Source organism: Saccopteryx leptura, chromosome 1 (genome assembly GCF_036850995.1).
Source record: "Saccopteryx leptura isolate mSacLep1 chromosome 1, mSacLep1_pri_phased_curated, whole genome shotgun sequence".
Lineage (NCBI taxonomy): Eukaryota > Metazoa > Chordata > Mammalia > Chiroptera > Emballonuridae > Saccopteryx > Saccopteryx leptura.
Genome location: NC_089503.1, coordinates 251,198,026 through 251,220,911, shown reverse-complemented (window position 1 = coordinate 251,220,911; position 22,886 = coordinate 251,198,026). Strand labels below are relative to the sequence as shown.

General features: G+C 49.2%; 1 protein-coding gene across 6 annotated transcripts in view; it reads right to left on the bottom strand.

Moving 5' to 3' along the window:
- Positions 1-22,886, bottom strand: part of KANK2 (KN motif and ankyrin repeat domains 2) — a 31,395-nt gene continuing 8,509 nt past the window's right edge. For 5 of the 6 annotated variants that reach the window (XM_066345937.1, XM_066345948.1, XM_066345921.1 and 2 more), the window contains 9 exons: positions 13,819-13,995; positions 13,620-13,722; positions 10,771-11,010; positions 10,103-10,190; positions 9,432-9,651; positions 8,408-8,550; positions 5,683-5,883; positions 5,518-5,607; positions 1-2,063 (listed from right to left, as the gene is read on the bottom strand). In XM_066345937.1, coding sequence (XP_066202034.1) covers positions 2,010-2,063; positions 5,518-5,607; positions 5,683-5,883; positions 8,408-8,550; positions 9,432-9,651; positions 10,103-10,190; positions 10,771-11,010; positions 13,620-13,722; positions 13,819-13,995 — 1,316 coding nt within the window. In that variant the 3' untranslated portion in view covers positions 1-2,009. The remainder of the gene's footprint in view (positions 2,064-5,517; positions 5,608-5,682; positions 5,884-8,407; positions 8,551-9,431; positions 9,652-10,102; positions 10,191-10,770; positions 11,011-13,619; positions 13,723-13,818; positions 13,996-22,886) is intronic. The other variant, XM_066345956.1, reaches the window with a different exon arrangement.

Here is a 22,886-nt window from a genome sequence, read left to right as displayed (position 1 = left end):
TTGACATTATCATAAAGTAGCTTTATTAAATTCCTTTACTGCCTAAAAAATGATTACAAAAAGGAATACTTCATTTAAATGTAATACTGTCTTTATGGACGTACCGTGGTTGGAAAGTAAAGTTAAAGGTCATGAATACACATGAGAAGAGAATGGGGACAAAGGCTGGGCCCCTGCAGCCTACACACCAAGCCCAGTGGGTACCAGGAGAGAGGGGGACACAGGGACAAATATGGATGTACTGAGGTGTGTGTGTGCAGGGGTCAATGAGCTGCTTCTAGAAGCTTAAAATAAACACAGAGCCTGGCTCTGGGCCAGGATATACGGGCACATAACTCTTTACCACTTCTCAGAGCTGCCCGAAGCTGCAGCCTTCCATCGGATACCAGTGGTCACCCTCACGCAGCTTTGGTTTTGTTTTTTTCTCCAACTTACACACACACAAACTCTCTCTCTCTCTCTCTCTCTCTCTGTCTGGGCTGCCTCCCTCCTTTGACCATCCAAGCTCTTTTGATCCCTTCGATCCAAATCAAAGCAAGCCAGATTCCATCAAGCCAAGAAAGCCACTTCTGTCAGAGGAAAGCCAGCCTTTCACTCTGTTGAATGGCCCTGTGAGCAGAGGGCCTGCTCTCTCCCCCTGTGGTCAACCCTGGCAGCCCGGCCCAGAACTGGACAAGGAAGGCGGGACACCCAGTAGCTAGGGGTCTTATACTCTTGTCACAAAGGCACTTGTGGAGGATCGGAACCTAGCCCCTTTCCTTTTTTGGTTAACAAAAGGAAAGAACAGGAAAGAATACTATGTTGAGATTCTGGGGACAAAACAGGCCATTAAGGAAACTGTGAGTGTCTGGCGAGCCCCATTTCCAGCAGGCTTTGTTCCAGGCAGCTCCGGAAAGCCTGTAGGTTAAAAAAAAAAACCCAGCTGGCCCCCCTTGTTTGGTTTTCAGCAAAGCCCTGCCTCTTTAGGTTTGTGCTGGGAGCCCTCCGGGGGCAGCCAACTTTTAATCGAGCACACATGGGGTTTCTGGAGCCGGCCCCATGCTCTGCCAACAAGTACATGGCCTGTTTTCTTTCCTTTGAAGAGAGAAATTCTGGAGTCTGGGGAGGATCAGGACAACCAGTAACCCCGGTTCTAAGCCCAAGGACTCAGCAGCCGCTCTGGGAACAAGATTCATTTTCTGTGTCTCTAGGTCTGAAGGATTTTCTAGGAAAATTAATATTTGCTGGGGCCTCCATATGGGAAGGGTTCAGATTTCGGGGCAACTTCTTGAACTACTTACACATCTCAGCTGCTGGGTCTTGAGCCATCGCCCCTCCCCGTACTTGAATGGGGGTGACACTTGGCAGAGGCAGTGAGAAAGCAGAAGAAAGGACTAAATTTCCTACTCCAGGTGACAAGGACAGAATCCATTTTGTGAAGAGATCAAAATTCCCCCAAGAAAGCTGTCTGGAGGGAGGGGGGGGGCATAAACACTATTACATACCAGACAATTAAATGTGGGGGGTAGGGGGGAGTTAAGCCACTCCAGATGCCACCCGTGCAAAATGACATTCAGGATTAAAATGAAAATATGCAATTCCAGTGACTTTCAAATCGGGCAACAAATATCCCCCGCCCCCGACGATGATTCAAAAATACAGTATTTTTTCCTCTCCTTCTCCTCCAGTCATCGTTGCCAGTAGATTGTTCTCAGTGTTCTTCATAAACCCACGCCCGAGCACCAGCCACTGGTGCCAATTTCTATGAGAACGTAGCTTTGGTCTGCACTGTGGCTGCTTTGAACTGGAGTACGGGGGTGGGGGAGAACCCGCTTTAAGCTGGAGTCTTGTCACTGTTGGGGGCTCCCCCTGGGAAGCAGAAGAAAAACCCACTTGCCTTTGAGACTTAGGCCTTGGTGGGTGTGGGGTTGGCCAGGGAGGAGACCAGGGACGAGGAACAAGGGAGAAGAATGGTTCACTCCGGGGCTGATTGGCGCCTAAGAGGAGGTGTCTCTGTTTCCCCATCATGGCTACTCTTCTGCGGAGGACGATACAGGACTTTCGTCATCTGCCATTGGGGCAAACTGAAATGAGAAGCAGAATTCCTTGTTTGGCATCCTTGCCTGTGAGGTGCTGGCTCTGTTGGCTAGCCGTGTGGCTGCAGTGAATGACCAAGAGGCTGTGATTTTCTGGCCTCAAGGCGGTGATGGTTTTAGGGGAGATGCCTCAAAGAAGCAATCAATAAATGCAATAGAGGACTGTCATCAGGGAGAAGGGATGGATGGGAATGAAAGTGGACAGTGGGTGGTTAGGGAGGAAGGTCTGAGCTGAGTGATGCTGAGAGGGGCCAGCCCAGGGCATTTCGGGCAGAGGAAAGGGACCATGCAAAGGCTCTGAAGCAGGAGCAGTGCTGAGGCCGGTGTGGCAAGAGCTCCGTGAGTTGGGGGTGGGGTGGGGGGAGACAAAGGAGAGTGGGGTGCAGGTGAGGGCAGTTGTTCAGGGCCTGAAGGGCTTTAAAGACGACTGGCTTTTTCTCCAATTGAGGTGGGAGCCACAGAGGGCTGTGAGTAGAGAAGGGATGGCCTCTTGCTGCTGTGGAGAGAACAGACTGGAGGGGACGTGGGGGCGGGAGCAGGTGGGACCAGGGCAGAGCCAACAGTAGTGGTCCAGGTAGACAATAATGGAAGATTGGTGTTCCTCCCTCAGGAGTCCCTGGGGGCAGGAGCACAGATCAGATCACAAGGCAGCACCGGCCTCATCACCCCCATCTTCCAGTTGAGGGAACTAAGGTCCAAAGCTGATCCCAAGATATACTGAAGCCAGAAAACCTCAGAGCCTCAGAAGAACCTGGGAGCCAGTGAAGACAGATGGTGTAGGTCTCTGCAACCTTCCCTCTCTTGGACCATTTGAAGAATGGCTGTGGTCCACACCCCCTATCATGCTACCCTTAACCCAACCCCAGATGTGCCTCGGGGCAGCCGGGGCAAGGACAAGGTGGGGCTGAGGAGGAAGGGACAGCGAGGCTCCAGGCGTCCCCAAACTACGGCCCTCGGGCCACATGCGGCCCCCTGAGGCCATTTATCCAGCCCCGCCGCACTTCCAGAAGGGGCACCTCTTTCATTGGTGGTCAGTGAGAGGAGCATTGTATGTGGCGGCCCTCCAACAGTCTGAGGGACAGTCAACTGGTCCCCTGTGTAAAAAGTTTGGGGACCCCTGCTCTAGATGTTGGGCTTTCATTAGAATGCCCCAGGGCCTCTGCCCCTTCCTGGTTGTGAGACCTTGAACCAGGGATGTAGCCATTCTAAGCCTAAAAAAGGCTTCACCACCTAAAAAATGTAAATAATAGTACTTTATGCAAACAAATCGGATCATTGTGGAAGGTTCAAGAAATCATGCCTTGTAGGCACTTAGCATACTATCTCCTCCATCATACAAGGGTATCACTTTGAGGCCCTGGCTGGTTGGCTCAGTGGATAGAGCATCAGCTTCGCATGCGGACGTCCTGGATTCGATCCCTGGTCAGGGCACACAAGAGAAGCAACAACCATTTGCTTCTCTCCCCCTCTGCTTCCCCCTTCTCTCCCTCTTTCCTTCCCATAGCCAGTGGCTTGACTGGTTCAAGCATTGGCCCAAGTGTTGAGGACAGCTCAGGTGATTCGAGCATTGGCCCCAGATGGGGGTTGCCAGGTAGACCCCAGCTGGGGCGCGTGCGGGAGTCTGTCTCATTATCTCCTCCTCTCACTTAAAAAAAAAATGGGTATTGCTTTGAGGACCTACAGGGAGTGGCCAGATCCCCCATTAGAATGGAAGGGCTTGTCTACTACACCAGACCAGAGGGACTTTTTCCTCTATCAAGCACTTAGGACACAACTAGTATCAATATTATCCTACTCTTATCCTTTGGGAAGAGTGTTTTGCTAACAGGCAAGATACTTTTAAAACTCAGATTTCTGGCCCTGGCCGGTTGGCTCAGTGGTAGAGCGTCGGCCTGGCGTGCGGGAGTCCCGGGTTCGATCCCCGGCCAGGGCACACAGGAGAAGCGCCCATCTGCTTCTCCACCCCTCCCCCTTTCCTTCCTGTCTCTCTCTTTCCCTCCCACAGCCAAGGCTCCATTGGAGCAAAGTTGGCCCGGGTGCTGAGGATGGCTCTGTGGCCTCTGCCTCAGGTGCTAGAATGGCTCTGGTTGCAACAGAGCGACGCCCCATCGCCCCCTGGTCGGCGTGCCGGGTGGATCCCAGTCAGGTGCATGCGGGAGTCTGTCTGACTGCCTTTTCTGTTTCCAACTTCAGAAAAATACAAAAAATATAAAAATAAATAAAACTCAGATTTCTGTGGTCAAATAAGAAAAATGCTGGGTTAAACACAAGTTAGATTAGGTTGCTTTACAACGAGACTTCTCAAGGCCTTTAATAGACTGTCATGCTTTAAATAAAAGCCAAAGTCTTCACTGCGGCCCACAATGCCCTGTGTGATGTGTGGCGTCACCTCCCTACCCTCATCTCCTCCTGCTAGGGCTCCTCCATGCACCACACACACACCAGGAATGCTCCTGCTTCAGGGCCTTTGCACCGTTTGTTCCTTCTGCCTAGAGAGCCACATGATTTCCTCTGTCACTTCCTCAAGTGTTGGCTCAAATGTCACCACTTCATCAAAGTTGAAAGTAGCTCCTCCATCACTCACTGTCCTTCATATCCTGTTTTATTTATTTATTTATTTATTTATTTATTTATTTATTTATTTTTCATTTTTCCAAAGCTGGAAATGGGGAGGCAGTTAGACTCCCGCAGGCGTCCGACCAGGATCCACCCGGCATGCCCACCAGGGGGCGATGCTCTGTCCATCTGGGGCGTTGCTCTGTTGCATCCAGAGCCATCCTAGCACCTGAGGCAGAGGTCACAGAGCCATTCTCAGCGCCCAGACCATCTTTGCTCCAATGGAGCCTCGGCTGCGGGAGGGGAAGAGAGAGACAGAGAGGAAGGAGAGAGGGAGGGGTGGAGAAGCAGATGGGCGCTTCTCCTGTGTGCCCTGCCCAGGAATTGAACCCAGGACTCCTGCACACCAGGCCGACGCTCTACCACTGAGCCAACCGGCCAGGGCTCATATCCTGTTTTAAATTTCTTCCCCACACTTCCCATCCCCTGGCTATGATATACACTAATTAGCTTATTTTCTCTTTTATTAGAATGTCTGGTCAATGAGGGCAGATTTTTTCTTCCTGTTTCCTTCAGTGCTGTGACTGCCAGGGCCTAGAATAGGGCCAGAGGCAGTTGGTGCTCTGTAAATATTTCTCAAATGACTGAATGATGATTAAGGACATGCACTTGGAACCAGATAGATCCAGGTTCAAATACTGTTATGCTGACCATGACCATACAGTCTCAGCTCTCTGTGACTCATTTCCTCATGGGCACCATGAAGATTCAACAAGCAGATGACTATTAAGTCCCTGGCTTGGGACCAATACACCATCAGCTCTTCATAAACATCTGTCCCCTCCCAGAGTCCCCCACCCTCTGCCCTGACAGAGTTGAGACTCACCGAGCACTTGATGTTCATGTGGGAGTACAGCATGGACGCAATTTCACTCTGCCCCGCGTCCAAGGCCACCATCAAGGCTGTGCTCCCGTCCTGTAAAGCATTGTTGCTATGACACCCAGCACTGAGCTCCTGCCCTCCCCGAGGTGCACCTGAGTGTTGACTTACGCGGTCAGTGAGAGAGATGTCGCAGCTGGGCACGGCCAGCAGCAGTCCCGTGATCTCCTTGTGGCCGTGCTCGCAGGCACACATGAGGGCCGTGGAGCCGTCATCATCTTGCACATTGACGTCTGCCTCGCAGGCCAGCAGAGCTTTGACCACATCTACTCGCCCATGGCTGACTGCCAGCATCAGAGCTGTCTGCCCTGCCTGGGCAGGACAGAAAAAGGCCTATGAACTTTGCAGGCCCCAAGGCATGACATCCCTGCTCTGGAATCTTACAGGGTTCCTGAGTAACCTGATGCTAACAGCACCCTCACTCACTGGCCTTCTTCTGTATCTCAAACCTTCCTACCACCGGGCCTTTGCACTTGCTGATCCCTCCTCCTCCTGCTGTCTCATTTTCACCCCTCAGGTCTCAGCTTAAATGTCTCTTCCTCAGGGAGGTGCCACTTGCCTCCCCACCCCCACACCTAACTCACAGGTGTAAACAGATGTAAAAATTTAACAAAATAAGATTTGTATACTTTTCTGTATGTCAGTTGAACCTCAATAAAAATTAAAAGTGTTCACCAGTAGATGAACAGATAAATTGTGGTAAACCCATGCTATAAAATATTATTCAGGCCTGACCTGTGGTGGCACAGTGGATGGAGCCTCGACCTGGAAATGCTAAGGTCGCCGGTTCGAAACCCTGGGCTTGCCTGGTCAAGGCGCATATGGGAGTTGATGCTTCCAGCTCCTCCCCCCTGTCTCTCTCTCCTCTCTCTGTCTCTCTCTCTAAAATGAATAAATAAAAATTAAAAAAAAATTAAAAAAAAAGAAAAAAGAAAAGAAACTCATTTCCTTCAGAGGAAATTAAAAAAAAAAAAAAATATATATATATTATTCAGCCTTAAAAAGGAATGAAGTATTAATGTATACTACACCATGGATGAACTTTGAAAACATGTGCAGTGAAAGAAGCCAGATGCTAAAGGACACATACTGCATGGCTCCAGTTGTATGATATACCCACAACAGGTGAATCCATAGAGGCAGAAAGGACACATACTGCATGGCCCCAGTTGTATGATATACCCACAACAGGTGAATCCATAGAGGCAGAAAGGACACATACCACATGGCTCCAGTTGTATGATATACCCACAACAGGTGAATCCATAGAGGCAGAAAGGACACATACTACATGGCTCCAGTTGTATGATATACCCACAACAGGTGAATCCATAGAGGCAGAAAGGACACATACCACATGGCTCCAGCTGTATGATATACCCACAACAGGTGAATCCATAGAGGCAGAAAGGACACATACCGCATGGCTCCAGTTGTATGATATACCCACAATAGGTGAATCCATAGAGGCAGAAAGGACACATACTACACGGCTCCAGTTGTATGATATACCCATAATAGGTGAATCCATAGAGGCAGAAAGCAGACTGGTTGTTCAGGGGCCGGGGGAGGGAGAGTGGACAGTGACTGCTAATGCGTGGAGGGTTTCCTTTAGGGGAAATGGGAATGTTCGGGAAGTAAATAGAGGTGATGGTTGTGCAACACTGAATGTACTAGATGACATTGAATTGTTCACTTTAAAAGGATTGTTATGTTAATTTCACCTCAATTAAATAAAAATGTAAACTACAAAAAAACACACTATTATTATTTTTTGAGAGAGCGAGGGAGAGAGATGAGAAGCATTAACTTGTGGTTGTGACACATTTAGTTGTTCTCATATGTGCCTTGACCAGGGTCTCCAGCCAAGCCAGCGACCTTGGGTTCAAGCCAGCAACCTTGGGCTTCAAGCCAGTGACGATCAGATCATTTTGATGATCCCATGCTCAAGCCAGCGACCCTGTGCTCAAGCCTAATGAGCCCACACTCATTTGTCCCAGGTCAACGCTCTATCCACTGCACTACCACTAGTCAGCCTAAAAACCTATTTTTAATTTAAAAAATAAAATCAATGTAAAAAGCAAGCAGAGTCTGCTCCTGTCCTGTGCCATTGCAGCACCCTGCTCCTCTCCTTCACTGTGCTCATGCCCTTGCAATTCCCTCCCTCCTCACTGTCCCCACTGGGTCTGACTGCCCTACTCTTCTGCTCCACACCAGTCCACGCCCCTGTTGCTTTTATTGTCTCCCAGCTTCTGCTCCCCAACATGCAGCTGAAGGGAGATTTCAAATCAGAAAGTGCGCCACACAACTGCCCTGATGAAACACCTCTAGTGGCTTCCTGCAGCCCCTAAGTCCAAATCCACTCCAAGCTGCCATACCGCCTGAAGTGCTAGTGGCTCCCAGAGCCCCTGCTGACTAGTGAGCTTCAGGAGTTTGGGGACTGTGCCTGCTTGTCCACCATTTGAGCTTCTGGCATCCACTTGCTGCCCAATGAATTACCAAGCAGCATGTGCGATGGTGTCAGGTTAAGGAAGGTTGAAGACCCCTATGTCTTCTTCTATCCCTCACCACGTTTCCACCAGAAAGATCCTGCATCAGAGGCAGCCTGACAGGCAGGTCAAAAGAACAAGGCTTTGAAGCTAGACCCCTTGGTTCAAATCCCGCCTCCTCTAATTTGACCTTAAGGAAGTGACAGCTTCTCTGAGCCTCAGTTTCCTTGTCTGTGCAGCAGGGATTCTCCCCTGGGCATGGAATGGATCATGTTTGGGCTTGGCGCACAGCCAGGACTTATTTAATGGGAAAGGCTTCCCAAGTCCGTAGCACCAAGGGCCTGTACCTGGCTGGCTTTGGCATTGACATCTCCAAGCCGGAAGAGCTGCACGAGAGTCTCGATGTCATCCTGGGTTTTCAGGGTGGCCAGGGCGGTAAGCATGATGGGGCTGTAGCCAGCACGGTTCTGCTTGTCCACCTGGCAGACACCTGTGGGAAGGAGGCAGAAGGACACAAGCCCTCAGACCCCGCTAACGCTGGCCAGGCCTGCTACAAGGTGGGGGGACGGTCCCCAAGGACAGGGACACATCTCTGCCATCAGACTAGGAGCCTTGTTCATTCTACTATGATGGGCACTGGGCATCGTGTCTCCATCAGTCTATGTGTGACCTAATTTCTCCCTTTTCTCAGACTGAGAATCCCATCCTGCCCCAAGTTATCTGTCTCCATTCTGACACCGTTAGATGAGTGGCTCCTCAAAATGGAGCCACGCCACTTATAAGTGGCGGCATCCCACTCCTCCCTCAGACTGGGGCCCCTGACACTGGCATCTCCATTTAGGGCTTAGAGTAGGAGCTGTGCCCCCGTTGTTCATCTGGACAGCCAGTCTCCTTCAGACTGGCCTATGCCTCCTCCATCAAACTGTGGGCTCTACCTTCTCTATCAGACTAGGAATCTGTGTCTTCGTAGTAGACTAGGGAAGGGAAAATATTTGCTGTTGAACTGAGCACCACATTGTCTCAATGAGCCCCAGACTGAGGACCCCTATGTCCTCTTCCACCCCTCACCCCATTTCCACCAGACTCTAAGAGGCCATGTCCATCCCTCAGACTAGGGTTCCAGAGATGCGAACTCCATTATACAGGGGTCTGTGTGGATGGTGGAGAACCACATGTCTTCTATAAGACCATGGCTGGCCTTTCCAGAATACTGGGGCTGTAGGAAGGACCTGCATCTCCTCCACCAGAGTGTGATGATGGGATCTCCTCTACTAAACTAGAAGAGCCATGTCCCCCCCATTAGACTACCTAACCAGGTTGGCAATGGGCCCCCTCCTCCAGGGCCCCCTTGTCCTGCCTGGCTGGGCTCACCGCTGTCTAGCAGCTGCCGCACCACCGGGAAGTTGGCATGGGACACAGAGTAATGCAGCGCAGTGTTGCCATTGCTGTCGGCAATGTTGACCACATAGTCCAGCAACCGTGACGACATGGCCCGAAACGTGACCAGGTGGCGCCGCACAAGCTCAGGGTGGGCATCACTGCGGCAGGCCAGGCGCAGCCATTCCTGAAGCACTGTGGTGTAGGCCACTTTCTGGATGCAGGCCGGAGAGGAGAGGGGTGTGAGGGTGGGACCAGGGCTAAGCCCAGGAGGGGAGTATGGGTATCCCTATCCTGAACCAGAGCCATGAGGGAGGAGTGTGGCCACCCCACCCCAATGAGGCCCTGGAGTCAAGTGTTGTATCCCCATCTTGGACAAGGGCTCTAGAGGGAAGTGTAGACACTGCAATCCAAGATCTACTCCCTGAAGTTGTGAGCATCTCCATCCTGGATATGACCCTCAGGAGCCAAGGCCAGGTTTGCCAGAACACCATCATTCTCAGGCCACTCCCCACTTCTCTGGCCCCTCTCCAATGCCATGACTTAAGCACACTCCCCCAGGCTCCTGGGGTCCCCCTGAGGCTGGCACAGGGAGACACTGTAGGTAAGAAACCAGAGTGTGGGGAAGGAGCCGCCCCTCACCCAGCCCCAGGGCCCCACGGTACCAGCTCCCGCTCGGTGAGGGCATTGGGGTTGTCCAGGTACTTTTCCAGGGCCAGGCAGGCTGAGATGAGGTCGGGGCTTAGCTCCATCCTGTCAGGGAGAGGGGGTTTATCTTCAGAACACCTCAGCCTCCTTACTTCCTGCATTCGGCTAGGGTACTCACAGAGGGCCTCAATGCTCCAATCCTGCCAGGGCTCACCTGAGTGGTGGAATCTCAGATGTCCTCTTCACCAGAAACAAATTTTTATGCTATAACCCCCGGGGCAGACATGGAGAACAAATAGACTCCAAGAGAAAGTAGACACACAGGCTACAGTCTCTTCCAAGTGGTCAGTGGTAGATGGAGAATATTTTCCCAATATCAGACTTTTCATCAAGGAAAAAAAAGAGATTCATAGGATAGACAGGTGGGGCAAACATGTCCCCAAAATGTAGGTGGCTCAAAGACTTGACCTGCCCTCTAAATCCCAATGCAACAGCTCAAACTGTCCCCATCAGGCTCTTCATCAAAGCCTCCAGATCTTCAAAATGCCCAGAAGAAAGTGCTTCTCTGCTAATTTAGCTTAAGGTGTGCATGACTGATGGGGTGTTCACTCAAAAGGCCTGGGCGGTGGGATTTGAAGTCACCCCACATACAGCCCTGGCCCTGCCTCCCACCCAGAAAACTGACCGAATCTCCTCCTCCACATTCGATCCTGATGCCCCCTCAGGTGTGGGCACGTGCTGAGACTCCCGAGATAGTTGGTACTCCTCCCGGCTATTCCTGGCCACTGCCGTCCCTGTGGGCCAGAGCTGGGGGGCTTCAGCCACACTCAGCACCCTCGCCTCAGGTTCTGGGGCCTCGTTCTCTGTGCTCTCATTGTCGGAGAAGTTCTCTGCCGTGCTGGAGTCCTCAGATGAGGACTCACACCTGGGGAAGAGGAATGCGCAGGGTGGGAGAGATGCTGCAGATGGGACAGGGAGTGGTGAGGGGGTGGGGGAGGGGCATGGGTCTCTGGTCAATGGACCTCGGTTCCCCCATATGTTGAATGGGGATAATACCAGTATGGACCTCAACAGATCTACAGGAATGTGGGTACAGCACCTGGCACACAGTAAGTGCTCATTAAACAATAGCCACGACTAGGATCACACTGAGGTGGGGGGGGGCAAGGAGGGACTGCTTCTCCCTTCTACCCTTCGGGACCTCTCACATACTTTGCTTCTTACTTGTGGGTTACTGATTCAGACCCTCGGCCCACCTCAAATGTCCGGGACCCTCCTGCATCTTGCTTCCTCTGGATGAAGTCTAAGCTTCCTGGCATTCGAAGCCCCACACTGTCCCCGACCATCGCTTCCCGTGCCTCTGCTTCCTTAGTCTTTACTCAGGGCAGGCCCTCCACCAGGGGAGCCCTCTCGCCCCCTTCTCCCTTCGAGAACTCCTGCTGTCTTGCAGTACACATGCTCCTCCTTCAGCAACTTCCCTGGGGAATACCATGCCTCCCAAGACCCTAAATGGCCTAAGCATCGCCATCATCCCCACTGTTGCTCCAACCACACTGCTGGAACCACCCGGCAGGGCCTGGAGCTTCATCAGGGCAGAGCTGAGCCTGACACCTTCTAAGGCGGAATGAGCATCGTGGTTACAGCACAGGCTCTGGAGCCAGAACTCTGGGGCAGGATCCTCAGCACCATGTGAACTCAGTGGTGGGATTCAGCCGGTTTGCATTGGTTCAGCAGAACCAATACCTAAATTTTTGTTGAGTTCAGCGAACCGGTTGTTAAAATGGCACTTTGTAATGAGGGTTCTCTCTAAGGTGGGTGCCTGGGCAACTGCCCAATGTGGAAATCACAAATTTGGCCCTGGCCGGTTGGCTCAGCGGTAGAGCGTCGGCCTGGCGTGCGGAAGTCCCGGGTTTGATTCCCAGCCAGGGCACACAGGAGAGGCGCCCATCTGCTTCTCCACCCTTCCCCCTCTCTTTCTTCTCTGTCTCTCTCTTCCCCTCCCGCAGGCAAGGCTCCATTGGAGCAAAAGATGGCCCGGGCGCTGGGGATGGCTCCTTGGCCTCTGCCCCAGGCGCTAGAGTGGCTCTGGTCGTGACAGAGTGACGCCCTGGAGGGGCAGAGCATCGGCCCTGGTGGGCGTGCCGGGTGGATCCCGGTCGGGCGCATGCAGGAGTCTGTCTGACTGCCTCCCTGTTTCCAGCTTCAGAAAAACACACACACACAAAAAAAAGAAAGAAAATCACAAATTTACACTCCTTACTTTTTTTTTTTTTTGTATTTTTCTGAAGTTGGAAACAGGGAGAGACAGTCAGACAGACTCCCGCATGCGCCCGACCGGGATCCACCCGGCACGCCCACCAGGGGCGACGCTCTGCCCACCAGGAGGCGATGCTCTGCCCCTCCGGGGCGTCGCTCTGCAGCGACCAGAGCCACTCTAGCGCCTGGGGCAGAGGCCAAGGAGCCATCCCCATCGCCCGGGCCATCTTTGCTTCAATGGAGCCTTTGCTGCGAGAGGGGAAGAGAGAGACAGAGAGGAAGGAGGGGGGTGGGGGTGGAGAAGCAAATGGGCACTTCTCCTATGTGCCCTGGCCGGGAATCGAACCCGGGTCCCCCGCACGCCAGGCCGACGCTCTACCGCTGAGCCAACCGGCCAGGGCTTCCTTACTCTTTTTTAATGTTCATCTGTGTAACAGCAAATTCTAAGTGCCCATAGTAATGTTAATTCCATCATAGGTGAGAAAAACTGCAAGTGAGGATGCCAATCAAGAAGCAATATGGAAATACCTTAAAACAACAGGTTTTTTTTAACCTTTTTTTTTTTTACAGCAACAGAGTCAGAGAGAGGGATAGACAGGGAGAGACAGACAGGAATGGAGAGATGAGAAGCATCAATCATTAGTTTTTTTGTTGCACATTGAGACACCTTAGGTGTTCATTGATTGCTTTCTCATATGTGCCTTGACTGCAGGCCTTCAGCAGACCGAGTAACCCCTTGCTCGAGCCAGTGACCTTGGGTCCAAGCTGGTGAGCTTTTGCTCAAACCAGATGAACCCGCGCTCAAGCTGGTGACCTCGGGGTCTTGAACCTGGGTCCTCGGCATCCCAGTCTGAAACTCTATCCACTGCGCCACTGCCTGGTCAGGCCTTAAAATAACAGTTTTATTGTTTTTTGTCAGGTGCTATTTAATATTTTTCATTAATATTTTAAAACTTTCTTATAATCTAGTTTTGTATACCTCTTTTTTTGTTTTTATTTAAGTATTAAATGCAGGAAATAATAAACTACCTTTTGGTATATTATTTTTTATACTTAAAACAGTCACTAGGACAGAGAACCGGTTGTTCAATTCTTTGAATCCCACCACTGTGTGAACTCCAGCAAAGACATTCAGCCTCATTGGGCCTCAGCTTCCTTACTTATTGTGCTTTAGTTAAATTAGTGAATCAAAGTGAGAGGCTTAGACTCGATCCTTGGTACATTCTTGGAACAAACAGGGGTATGAGAGCTGGGGAGTAGAGTGGGGGCTCCTCTCACCCGCCATTGACCCCCACGAACTGGAGGCTCCTCTGGTGGGCGATGGGATCTGCAGGCTCCTCTTTCCACTTCATGATGGATCGCATGCCCACCTGGGGCCCACCTGAGGGGAGGGGTAGTGTCACAAGGGGCTCCTACAGCCAGACCCCATGCCCAGGCCTCCAGGCCTCCATCCCTCTTAGCGGCCACTCCTACTTACCGGCACCGCTGGCTTCCTCTGGTTCCTGTGTAGCCGCTTGCCTGGGGGGCTCCCTGTTGGTAGTGTTGTGGGTGGGCACCCAGCCTGAATCCTTCTTGGGCTGTGCCAGGGAGGTTGCTGCAGACCCTGAGGGAAATGAGGATGACTCTGCAGGAGCCTGCGGGGGGCCTACCGGGGCTGGAAAGAGGTTGCTCACTGTGGGTAACGACAGCAAAGCAACAGCAGTAATACTGACTGCATCCTTGGGTCAGGGACACTGGGGGCTAATTCTTGCATTACTTCATCAAATCTTCCAAACCCCTGAGGAGAAGTTGGATTATTACAGATGAGCAACCAAAGGAACCAGGGGGTTGCCCAGTGATCAAGCAGCAGAATCTGATTCCAGCTCTAGTTTGTTGCCTGCCCCACATTGGTCAGAGACAGGGAAGACCCTGTGATCCCACGATGCTGGCTCATGACCTCTCTCTAACAACATACTAAGCATTGTCTGGAAACAAAGTTTGATCACAGCTGAGTGTGGTGGTCACTATATGTAACATCAGGCAACTGACAACCTCTCAATGCCTCTGGACAACAACATTCCTACTTCCTGGCATCTGATGCAGATTAAAGACAGTAGGTGGGCCTGACCAGGCAGTGGCGCAGTGGATAGAGCGTGGGACTGGGATACAGAGGACCCAGGTTCGAGACCCCGAGGTCGCCAGCTTGAGCATGGGCTCATCTGGTTTGAGCAAAGCTCACCAGCTTGGACCCAAGGTCGCAGGCTTGAGCAATAGGTCACTCCGTCTGCTGAAGGCCCGCGGTCAAGGCACATATGAGAAAGCAATCAATGAACAACTAAGGTCTCGCAACGAAAAACTGATGATTGATGCTTCTCATCTCTCTCCATTCCTGTCTGTCTGTCTCTATCTATCCCTCTCTCTGTCTCTGTAAAAAAGAAAAAAAGAAAAGCATATAGAGATTGTATTTAAGGAACAAGATAAAAATGGGTTCTGCCCTGGCCAGGTAGGGTAACTCAGTTGGTTAGGCATCATCCTGATATGCCAAGGTTGTGGGTTTTTTCCCAGTCAGGGCACATATAAAAATCAACCAATAAAGGCATAAGTAAGTGGAACAATAAATGGAGGTTTCTCTCTCCCTTCCTCTCTATAAAATCAATAAATAAAATTTAAAAAAAAATTATTTATTTTTTTTTTTTATTCTTTTTTTTTAAATTAAAAGTTTATTCAGAAAGCCACGGAGGTAGAAGAAGTGAGCCAAATAAGGAATGGTCTCAGGGAACAAGTTGCAGAGACAGAAGAAGGGCCCTTGGAGCTTAGGAGAGAGAGGCAAGGAAACTGTTGGGGTGGGTGGGAGGTGCTGGCGTGCTCCATAGAGAGAGCTGCACTGGGTCCTCCAGCTGGAAGGTATTTTATCTGGAGGTCTTACTGCAGGGTCCCAGCAGACTGTTCCTCAGCTTTCCAGGTGTGTCCTTGCAGGGTCACGGTTTCTACTGAGTGGTGGGTGCCAGAACAGGGTTATTAGTCATTGCAGCTGGTCCCATTTTCAACCACGGTGCCTCTTTTCTGCTTTTGCTGTTTTTCTGGGCCTGGAACTCACTTCATAGAGTCTACGTAGAGACACCCAGTCCAGATAAATTTTAAAAAGTTTTATTAAAGGAGGAAATTTTAAATATGCTGGCCGCATATGGCTGACACGGGGTATCTGGAGGCCCAAATCATGCAGTCCCCAAAATAGTTCAGGGGTTCTTTATATACTCGTTAGGCAGATTAAAAAAAAAATTTTAATGAAGGGTTCTGTGGTCTCGGTGTTGCAGGAAAAGACGAGAGAGAGAGAGAGAGAGAGGGAGAGAGAAGCGAGGGGGAGAGGTGGAGAAGCAGATGGGTACTTCTCCTGTGTGCCTTGACTGGGAATCAAACCCAGGACATCAGGACATCCATACCCTGGGCCGACGCTCTACCACTGAGCCAACCAGTTAGGGCTTCCTTTTTTACTTAATTCACAAATTTTTAGAAAATCCACCTATCTCAGTTTAAGGACAAAAGTGACTTTTTGGGTACCAGGCTCTGAGAGTGCCCACTGTCCATCTGGGAATGGAGTTAGTAGGAAGCTCCAGCCCAGACATCAGCCTGGAACGAGGAACAAAAGTCCAATCGCCACTGCAAATGGCTGTCCAAGTCTTAGAAAGGTCCAGGTCCCCCCAAGCTATGTGTGGCTTTTGTGTCATCACTTCCTCAGGACATCCCCATCCTGCCACTGGCCATGGGTTCCACAGACCAATTCATTTTAAATCTCTTTAACAATTAAAACTTTTTTTGACATACACAGTAACTACTTCAAGTCCCTGGGTGATACTCAACTTGAGTTAAGAAAAGAACAGAGAGTAAATATTTGGGACAAGCACATAGAAAAGATGACACACTTGGCCACAAACAGGCCAACAGCACTCCAGCCCAGGGTATGGCTTGGGCCAGGTTGATTCCAGAGCTGCTTTTTATGTGAATCTCCTGATTATTATTTTTTTTTTTTGAGAGAGAGAGAGAGAAACAGGAAGGGTGAGAGATGAGAAGCATCAGCTCACAGTTGTGGCACTTTAGTTGTTCATTGATTGCTTTCCCATACATGCTTTGATGGGGGGTAAGTTCCAGCTAAGCCAGCGACCTTGGGCTTCAAGCCAGCAACCTTTGGACTCAAGCCAGTGACCATAGGATCATGTCTATGGTCCCATGCTCAAGTCGGTGACCCCGCACTCAGGCTGGTGAGCCCATGCTCAAGCCAGTGACCTAGGGTTTTCAAACCTGGGTCCTCAAGATCCCAGGCCGACACTTTATCCACTGCGCACCACCTGGTCAGGCCTGATTATTTTTTATTAATTTTTATTTATTAATTTTTTTAGAGAGAGAGGGAGGGAGGGGAGAGGTGAAAGGGGAGAAAGGGAGGAAGAGAGAAACTGATTTGTTGTTCCATTTATTTATGTATTCACTTGTTGAATCTTTTTTTTTTTTTTTTTGGTGAGAGAGAGAGGCAGACAGACAGATAAGAATGGAGAGAGATGAGAAGCATCAACTCATTGTTGCAGTACCTTAGTTGTTCATTGATTGCTTTCTCATATGTGCCCTGACCAGGGGGCTACAGCTGAGCAAGTGACCCCTTGCTCAAGCCAGTGACCTTGAACTCAAGCTGGTGAGCTGCGCTCAAGCTGGAGACCTCAGGGTTTCGAACCTGGGTTCTCAGCATCCCAGCCCGATGTTCTATCTACTGTGCCACTGCCTGGTCAGGCGGTTTATTTAAAAAACAAACAAACCAACTTTTAATCAGTGAGTTATAGGGCAAATTATTTAAAAGAGAGACAGAGAGAGGATGTGAGAGAAGCATTCATTTGTTGTTCCACCTAGTTGTGCTTTCATTGGTTGTTTCCTGTGTGTGCCCTGACTGGGGATCAAACCTACACCTTGGCATATCGGGACGAGGCTCTCACCATCTGAGCTATGTGGCTAGGGCCAAGTGAATCTCCTGTGTTCTTTTAAACCTTGTCAGTAAATTCACATCAAACAAACAAAAACATTATGTGGCTGAGTGAATTTCATTAGGAGGCAGATGGCACAATCCGCATGTATGTCCCAAATTCACACCCCTGATTTAAATACCTGGAAGGGTAAAAAAATCAGGTAAAGCAGTATTTTGCTAATGAAATAAACCAGGCACGGGCCCTGGCCGGTTGGCTCAGCGGTAGAGCGTCGGCCTAGCGTGCGGAGGACCCGGGTTCGATTCCCGGCCAGGGCACACAGGAGAAGCGCCCATTTGCTTCTCCACCCCTCCGCTGCGCTTTCCTCTCTGTCTCTCTCTTCCCCTCCCGCAGCCAAGGCTCCATTGGAGCAAAGATGGCCCGGGCGCTGGGGATGGCTCCTCGGCCTCTGCCCCAGGCGCTAGAGTGGCTCTGGTCGCAATATGGCGACGCCCAGGATGGGCAGAGCATCGCCCCCTGGTGGGCAGAGCGCCGCCCCATGGTGGGCGTGCCGGGTGGATCCCGGTCGGGCGCATGCGGGAGTCTGTCTGACTGTCTCTCCCTGTTTCCAGCTTCAGAAAAATGGAAAAAAATAAAATAAAAAATAAAAAAAATAAACCAGGCACAACAGGATAAATACTGTGTGATCCCACTTACAGGAGGTAGCGAGAGGAGTCAGATTCCTAGAGACAGAAAGTAGAACAGTGGGTGCCAGGGGCTGGGGGAGGGGCTAGGGATGACTGCACACAATGTGACCACTGAATGTCACTGATCCGACACTTAAAATGGTTATGGCGGGAAACTTTATGTTGTATGTATTTCACCACAATTTAAAAAAAGTAAAGATAACAACAACAGGAAAATGGACTAGCACCATGGCCCATTCTGACCCAGAGAAAAGCAGGCCCTGCCTCCAAAAGCTTGGGTGCCTCCTTCCAGCAGGAAGAGGCCAAGGTCAGACTCTGCAATGCTAAAATAACAATAACAATACTAAAATTGATAATATTTATTGCTGTTATATCACTGGGGGATGGGGCAAACTGGTACCAAAATTTTTAGGGAAAAAATAAAGCCCATGACCAGCTAAGATAATTTTTAAAAATGGGTAGAGGTGGGAAATCCAGCGTAGGACAGAGTAAAACATATTCCAAAGCCAGAACAGTCCAAACAGTGGGATATTGTTATAAGAGATGGGCCAAAGGAATAGAAGAGAAAGAGCCTAGCTCAGCCCCTCTCCGGGAACTGGGATAAGACAGAGGGGTTTCCAAAACAAGTGGGAAAGGGTGGGCTCTGGGCTATGGTGTTGGGGAAAGCAGCTTACTCTAGCCAAGAAAAAAATCAAGCTGGAACCCCCCCTCAGGCCTTACACAGAAAACAAACTCTGAAGAAATAATATGAAGATACAACTATAAAGCCACAGGAAGAAAATGTAGAATATCAGGGGCCTCAGGAAGAGGAAAGATTCCTTTACAAATTCCTCAGCGTCTCACCACTATGTGGTACACCTGAAACTAATATAATATTGAATGACAAATGAAAAAAAAACACTCAACAAATGAAACTTCAAATAAAAAAATTCCTCAAAGCACAAGCCATACAGAAAAATACAAGGTGATCTCACTTATATGTGAAATCAAATAAAACTGAACTCATAGATAAAGAGAACAGATTAGTAGTTACTGGGGATGGGAGCGAGGAATGGGTGAAGAGGGTTAAAACGCACAAAATTCCAATTATAAGGAAAATAAACCTTTGCCCTGGCTAGGCAGCTCAGCTGGTTAGAGCGTTGTCCCAATATACCAAGGTGGTGGGTTCGATAAAGCAGCTTTAGACAGTAGGTAAATGAATAGGATTGGCTGTGTTCTTATAAATTTGAAGTTTGTATTATTTTGCTCATATCACAAAATTTTACTTTTCATATTGTTAAACCATTTAGAAACATAAAAACCATTTTTGGCTGTGAGCCATATAAAAGTAGGCAGTGGGCTGGATTTGGCCCATAGGCCATAAATTACCAATCCTTATTCTGGTATATTCCAGAAACTTCTCAAAATTGCCCAAAGAAAACTGGACAAAGGCTACAAATAGGTGATCCACAGAGGAATCTTATTAAACATGTATGGTGAGCCTGACTGGTGGTGGCACAGTGGACAGAGCATTGACCTACACTAAAGTCTCAGGTTCAAAACCCCAAGGTTGCCAGCTTCAATGGAGGCTCACCTGGCTTCAGTACAGGGTCACTGGCTTGAGTCCAAAGATTGCTGGCTTGAAGCCCAAGGTCACTGACTTGTGCCCAAGGTCATTGGCTTGAGCAAGGGTTCACTGGATCGCTGGTCAAAGTAGTATAAGAAGCAACTAATGAACACCTAAGTGATGCAACTATTAGCTGATGCTTCTCATCTCTCTTTCTCCCTTCTTCCCTCCCTCCCTCCCTCCCTCCCTCCCTCCCTCCAAAAAAACAACAACAAACCAAAAACAAACAAACCCATGTATGGTGATGCCCAACCTCAACAGAAATTTAAGAAATGCAGCCTGACCAGGCAGTGGTGCAGTGGATAGTGTTGGACTGGGATGCGGAGGACCCAGATTTGAAAACCTGAGGTTGCTGGCTTGAGCACAGGCTCATAGACCTGACCCCATGGTCGCTGGCTTGAGCCCAAAGGCCACTGGCTTGAGCAAGGGGTCACTTGCTCTGCTGTAGCCCCCCGGTCAAGGCACATATGAGAAAGCAGTCAATGAACAACTAAGGTGCCGCAACAAAGAATTGATGCTTCTCATCTCTCTCTATTCCTGCCTGTCTGTCCCTATCTGTCCCTCTCTCTGTCTCTCTCACAAAAAATGGATAGAGCGACGGACTGGGATGAGGAAGGATCCAGGTTCAAGACCCCAAGGTCGTCAGCTTGAGCGTGGGCTCATCTAGTTTGAGCAAAAAGCTCACTGGCTTGGACCCAAGGTCGCTGGCTCCAGCAAGGGGTTACTCGGTCTGCTAAAGGCCCGCAGTCAAGGCACATATGAGAAAGCAATCAATGAACAATTAAGAAGTTGCAACGCGCGCAACGAGAAACTAATGATTGATGTTTCTCATCTCTCTCCGTTTTTGTCTGTCTGTCCCTGTCTATCTCTGTCTCTGTAAAAAAAAAAAAAAAAAAAAAAGAAATCAAAGGAATGCAGAATACCACTGTGCAGCAGCACCAGATGGGCAAAACATTATAAAGACATATAAAACTATATGTTGGTGGGGATGTGGGGAAATGGGCATCTTGGACCTAAGCGTGGCTGGTGAGTGACAACAGGGACAGCCAGGATCAGACTGAACTTCTGAAATTGTGCGTTTCCTGTGGCCTACTGGGGAGCAGGTGAGGGTATTCCTAGCGTTGTTCAGCAGTTAGGAGTTGGAAATAAGCCATCTGCCCACCAAGGGAGGATCAGATAAGTAAAGTGTAGCACATACTAGGGCATTGAAAGTGATAAACCCAGGTAGCTCAGTGGATAAAGTGTCATCCCAGCGCACCAGAGATCATGGGTTCGACCCCAGTCAGGGCATGTACAAGAAGCAATCAATGAATGCACAACTAAATGGAACAACTAAGTGAAATGAGTTGATGCTCATTTCTTTCTCTATTTCCTTCCCAACCCCTCTCAAATCAATGGGGAAAAAATGTGAGAAACCAGGCCCTGGCCAGGTAGATCAGTTGGTTAGTTCATTGTCCCAATATGCCAAGGTTGTGGATTCAATTCCCATCAGGGCACATACAAGACTCAACCTATAAATGCTTAAGTGGAACAGCAAATCAATGTTTCTCTCTCTCAAATTAATCAATAAGTAAATAAAACAAACAAAAAAACATTAATAATGCCTGACCAGGCGGTGGCGCAGTGGATAGAGCATTGGACTGGGACGCAGAAGACCCAGGCTCAAAACCCCAAAGTTGCTGGCTTGAGCACAGGCTCACCAGCCTGAGCGGGGGGTCTCTGGCTTGAGCATGGGATCATAAACATGACTGCATGGTCACTGGCTTGAGCAAGGGGTCACTCACTCTGCTGTAGCCCCTCAGTCAAGGCAGTTGAGAAAGCAATCAATGAACAACTAAGGAGCTCTAACGAAGAACTGATGCTTATCTCTCTCCCTTCCTACCTGTCTGTCCCTATCTGTCCCTCTCTGTCTGTCTCTCTGTCTCTGTCACACACATACACAAATAAAAAATTAATAAAAAGTGACAAACCAGATTTATATATATTAGGATGGAGAGTTCGAAAATAGTGTGTACAGAGGAAAAAATTAGAATGGCTTTTTATCTAAAGCACAATACTATTTTAGGAAATTAAACATGCACAGGGCACATTTTCCAAGGACACCCAAATATCTAAATAAGCTTCTGGAAGGTAGACTGCCAGGAATGATACTAGGTAGGGTGGGGGAGGGGGATTGATGATGGATGTGTGTGAATGGTACATGGTAGAGATTGGCCAACTATGGCTCCCGGGCAGGTTTTTACATTTCTAAATGGTTGGAAAAACAATTAAAAGGATTTTATTTGGGACACATGGAAATTATATGAAACTGACGTTTCAGTGTCAGCACATGAAGTTTTCTTGGCACACAGTCTTGCTCGTTTATGTGTGTTTTCATGCTACAAAGGCAGGACCGAGGCACCAAATTCATCAAAATGTATACATTAAAAATGTACATTGTTTGTACATAATAGATCTTAATAAAGCTAGGGGAAAAAAGAACTGAGCAAAACTGAATTGTTGCAACAGAAATCATATGGCCCGCAAAGCTGAAAATATTTACTGACCCTCATCATTGAGGGCGGAGATGAAAGTGAAAAAAGAGTAAAACAACAGTGGTGTGGTTACCATGGGTAGAAGAAATTTCATTAACTCAGGTTTGAGCCTCTTAAGTCCAAAGAAATTGTTAAAAATGTAAATTACTCAAGGCCCTAACTGGTTTGCTCAGTGGATAGAGCATTGACCCAGTGTACAGATATTCTGGGTTTGATCCCTGGTCAGGACACACATGAAAAGTGACCATCTGCTTCTCTCCCTTTCCCTCTTCCCCTTCTCTCTCTTCCCTTCCCATAGCCAGTGGCTTGACTGGTTCAAGCGTCGGCCCCAGGCACTGAGAATGGCTGAGTTGGTCGGAGTGTTGGCCTTAGGTGCTGAGAATAGCTCAGATGATTGAGGCACATCCTAACACTTAAAAAAAAAAGTAAATTATTCAGCCACCCAGTGCTGGAAGGGAGTTGAGCCCATAGGGGAGTAAAGCAATTTGGTAACAGACATCAAGGACCTCAAAAATGCCCTTTCAGCCCTGGCTGGCTGGCTCGGTTGGATAAAGCGTTATCCTGATACGTAGAAGTTACCGTGTGGTCCCTGGTCAGGGAACATACAGAAACAGATTGATGTTTATGTCTCTCTCTAAAAAAAATCAATCAATACATTTTTTTTTAAATGCCACTTCAGAAACCTATGCTGAAAAAACATCAGAGGATATGAGGGGTTCCTGAGGAAGGACCTCTGGGTGGCACCCTTGAGAATAAACGATGTGATTGTTCAAAAA